We start from the raw sequence: 4,532 nt of genomic DNA on the forward strand, positions 1-4,532 counted from the left end.
AGATTTTAAGGTTTGTCTTTCGGTTGGTTGGTTGTTTAGTTGTTGGTTTGTTTTTTTTTTTCCTGGCATATAATCATCAAAGAGTTTTGCATGAGAAAGGTGACAGTACTTAATGAAACTCAGCACCTAAGGGCATAAGGCAGTTGTAGGTTTGTTTCTTTTTTTTTTTTTTTTTTTTTTTTTTTTTTTTTTCATTCAGAACCAACCCCACAACTTTTTATTTTTCAATCAGCACCAATCCCATAAATAATGTTCTACACTTGGTGTACGGTATAAAACTGATGTGGAGATGCCTCCTTCTCCACCTGTGAATCCTAGGTGTGGAAGTTGAAATACTGTTTCTTGTGTGTAAAAAACAAAAGAAAAGTTTTTCTTTTTGTTTTTACTTACAAAACATAGAGAATATCTTTTTTTTTTTTTTTATACATACAGCAACCAGAAAGAAAGCTTATCTGAAGGTTTGTGTTTGTTTCATGATCTGTGTTTACCGTAAACAAAAATAAGGTCCCCTCTTTTTACTTTTGCTTTAAGGAGCTTTAAAGTGAAGATTCATATTGTAGCAACTCATATAAGAGAGGTCCATCTCTATACCTAATACCTACAGCTGTGGGGGTGACATACTGGAGGATGTTGATAGTTCTTCTCAACCTCCTGTCTACAAAATGAGCATCCCATGCAGGGTATCTTTTTCTCGGGATGTCAATCTTAATGAGAGGCCCCTCGGGGGGGTAGGGTCGCCCAGATGGAGTAGATGGAACCATTGCTCTCACCTGGAAAACGGGCAAGCAAGTGTCAGCTGTGAGTTCCTCCTGTTGCTCCGTGACCGCTCTGGTGGGCGTAGCCTGAGCCCCCCTGTACCCAGGGGTTTGGGGTGCCATGGGCTCAACATCGGGGGGCAAAGGAATGCCCCAGAGCAGCTCGGCGCAACAGGAGCTGGCAAAGATCTTAGCTCTCGGCCCCATGGGATGCAGCACACCATAATATAACAGCATCAAAGCTATCCCAGCAGCAAAGCTAAGAAAGACACAACACAGTGCTGGCACGGCATATGAGTCAGTAGTGTCAGGATCTCTGTAAAAATACCACAGGAGGGTCAAGGCAGCGTTCTCCGTCAGGACCACCGTGTAATACGCAAACATTCGGTATCGAGTCCGCCCTTCCTTGACATTAAACCAGCAGAAAATGTACACAATCCCTACCACCATGTTGAAGAGGATCTCCTCCCACTTAGACATGCAGAAATCTGTCCCACCATGGATGATCCAGAAAGCCATGGCACACCAATGGACCACTACAAAGATCCCAAAGTAGAGCTGGAAGATGGAAGCAAAGAGAGCAAAAGAAATAACTCGGGATGAGATGGTGAAGAGGCGCCAGAAGAGATGGATGAGGGCCCCTCTGTAGCTCATACTCTTCTTGTCGTCCCTAGAGTCCCGAAGAAGCTTGTGATAGGAGGCTAGCACCCAAGCCAGGGACATCAGGGAGGCCACAGAGGACACACCTGCCGGAAGACACACAGATCCACTGAGTTAGACAGGAGGTTGGGTTGAAAACATCATCTGCTCACTAAATTATCGCATCTGGGGCAGGCTCAGGAGCCCAGAGGTTCAAATCCCGTCAGGTTGTCCTTACAGTCTGGAGGAGAGAAATACAGAGACATCAGTGTGGGAACTGGAAAGGATGCTGTAAGCAGGGGCTCCCTGACACAGCACATCACGCTTGTCTTCAGGAGCTCTTGGCTCTGCCACCCCACCCCAGCTCTTCTCACAGAGAACAGCCCCTCTCCTCATCCTGATGAGATCCACGTTTGGGGATCTGGAGCCCAGACCCCACCTAAACACTGCAGACTGAGTAGGAAGGTTGCTTTCTGTAGAACGGGGTCTACCCTGGAGTGCACCCTCACAGAGCAGGACATCTATATTCCTTGTAACCTCATGGGACCTTTTTGTTCTAAAATACCTTCATACAAGCAACAGTCACTTTGACTTGTACTTGATTCCACCTCACCAGGAATCCCCATTTGCATTTGCCTTTGGGAAGAACAGGCACTTGCTCAGGTTCTTCTGCCACTCTGTGGTCCCATGCAGAAGTTTGTATGAGCAGAGGGAACATCAGGACTCATCAATACCCTCCAAACAGTCACAAAACAAAGGATCTGATCCCTCCAGCAACATTTCTGTCCTGTTTCCAGGGTGGACTGAAGACCTATATTGGAGATAGCTTATCTCCAGTCTTGTCTCCTGGATGGACCACAGATCCAAGTAGCAGTCATGTCTCCAGCCCTATCCCGTTCTGCTCCTGGTGGGACTCCCTGATGAGATCTTGGATGTAGTCCACCCCCTTGCCTTATCTGGGACTGCTGAAGGAGACACCACCAGCATGCAGCTCTGCCCAGTGCACAGTGCCCAGTTCTGCCCTGGCATGAGGCAGGTACCCCATGATATTCCAAAGGGGTCTGATCATATTCCCCACCACGACCAACACTCAAGCTATTTATTTGCTCCAAGGGGCCCCATCATACTTCAGGAGCTTCTAAATGACAATACCATTGATTGTCACAAGGGCAAACTGAGCAACTCACTGAGCAAAGCACCATCATCAAAACTGGTTCCTGGGAAAAGAAAAGGCCACTGGCACCTTTGCTCCCACTGCTGCTCCCTGGACCACTGCTCTGCAGGTGCAGGAACAGATGATGGGCTAAGATCCAGGTTTGAGAAGCTCAATAATTTGGTAGAGATGGTTTGATTTGGCCACGGCCAAAGACTTGTCTGAGACCATCACCTCTCTTTTGCTTTTACTACTTTAATAAACCCCAAGGAGCAGCTGCTCAGGGCTAAAAAGCTAAAATGTCCTCAAACACCCACATTTCTTCTTCTGCTGTCTTCTTACTTTTCCCTTTGCCCATAAGGACCTGGCTCCCATGGGGATGGAAAGAAGATCCGTTGTCTCTTCAGACCTCACCCTAGAGACTTCATCTCTTTCTTTTTGAGAAGCCAACTCCACAATGCACTGGGGTTAGATTTGCCCCCTTCCAGTCTACATATGTCTGGAGGAGACATGATGGAGAAGGTGACCAGGAAAGATGGCAGACCTCCATCTCTGAATAACAGAACCATAGAATCGTAGAATACCAGGTTGGAAGGAACCTCAAGGATCATCTGGCCCAACCTTTCTTGGCAAAAGCACTGAAAATTCTCCTCCTCATTGAGATACTCCCAGCCTGCAGGTCCACCAAAGCTATCCCTTGCCATCAAGTCTCTCTCTGGATACCTTTCCTTTGGGCTTACACCACCATTAGTATTTCAGACTGAATTTAAAAACCAAAACAAACCAAACCACAAGCCAGTAAGATCAGTGGCCTTATCAGAGAGGGAACCTTTAAGCAAACCACAGTTTTCTCCAACTTCTAAGTCCTCAATCAGAAACACGTGAGTATAGGCCATGGGAAATCCAATGGATGGAATGTTATGTATGTGAATAGCCTGAGCCCCAGTCAGCTTTATTTTTAACCTACCAGATGTGTGACATTTTTGGTAGACACAATGAACAGTTTTGGAAGGCTGAGCAATGCCACACAACTCTTCCAGTGAGCGATGCTATGTGTATAAGTACTGCCAGTGCAGCTTCTTCTTGATATTCAGTTTAAAAATTCCCCAGGATTAGCAGAAAATAAAATTTAAAGTCATCTATTGTCATATTTTAGTGCTTTTAGCCTAGAAAGTTGTACAACATTAGATGTACCTGTGTAGTGAAACTCAAGCAGCACCAACCCCCAAGAGAGAAATGTGTCACACTGGCTTAAAAATGTTTCTCTTGGGTTCATTTATTCTAGAACAGAGAGAGGAACAAAATATACCCGAAACAAAACCTCCATGTGCACCAAAAGGCTTTTCCACTGCAATGTTTTCAGTGCAGGAACCCACACGAAGCAGAGTCTGTGCAGAGAGCTGGCTGAGAGTATGTGTTGAGTCATTGCACAGCCCCATTGCCTGCTGATAGTCATCTGAACGTTCTCCTCGAGTCAGCAGAGAGACACAGACACCCCCAGAAAGTGATTCACCCTGTCCTAAGATCCACGTGTGGGACAGGGAGGGGTTGACTCATGCTCCCCAAGTGTCTGACTCCATCCCTTGGCAGGGGAGTGTGGGGACTTGTGAACACCAGCAGTCAGGTGGGATGAGTCCTACCCTTACAAAACAGTTTGATGTCTCCTCATTTGCACTAAGATCTGAGGGGGGGAGATGAAGCTTCTCTAGACATTTTGGCATATTCCTGCCTTTGTTTAAAACTCCATGACTCTGTGGCTAATGTGAATTTTGGCATCCTAGTGACGAGAGGGATCCGGCCCTGGGTGCCATCGTGGTGCAATCAGTAGGTGGATGTCAACAGGAACCATGGAGTGATGTAAAGACTTCTCCAACACTTCTTATGGTGTTGCCACAGAAATGATTCCCTGGTTCCTTCATACAGGCTTCAGTGACAAAGCACACCTTGGCTTTGGTCATCTTGACCATAAGTTTCTCATTCCCATC

The 4,532-nt window shown here is 46.4% G+C and overlaps 1 protein-coding gene across 1 annotated transcript; it reads right to left on the reverse strand.

Annotated features, from left to right (window-relative positions):
* Positions 1–228: 228 nt before the first annotated feature.
* XKR6 (XK, Kell blood group complex subunit-related family, member 6) lies at positions 229–1,501 on the reverse strand (the record flags this gene model as incomplete). The annotated part of the gene is made up of 1 exon (XM_008941906.1): positions 229–1,501. A coding segment is annotated over one exon (965 nt), but the record flags the coding sequence as incomplete, so codon positions are not given.
* Positions 1,502–4,532: the final 3,031 nt, after the last annotated feature.

Source organism: Merops nubicus, unplaced genomic scaffold (assembly GCF_000691845.1).
Source record: "Merops nubicus isolate BGI_N331 unplaced genomic scaffold, ASM69184v1 scaffold6976, whole genome shotgun sequence".
Classification (NCBI taxonomy): Eukaryota; Metazoa; Chordata; class Aves; order Coraciiformes; family Meropidae; genus Merops; species Merops nubicus.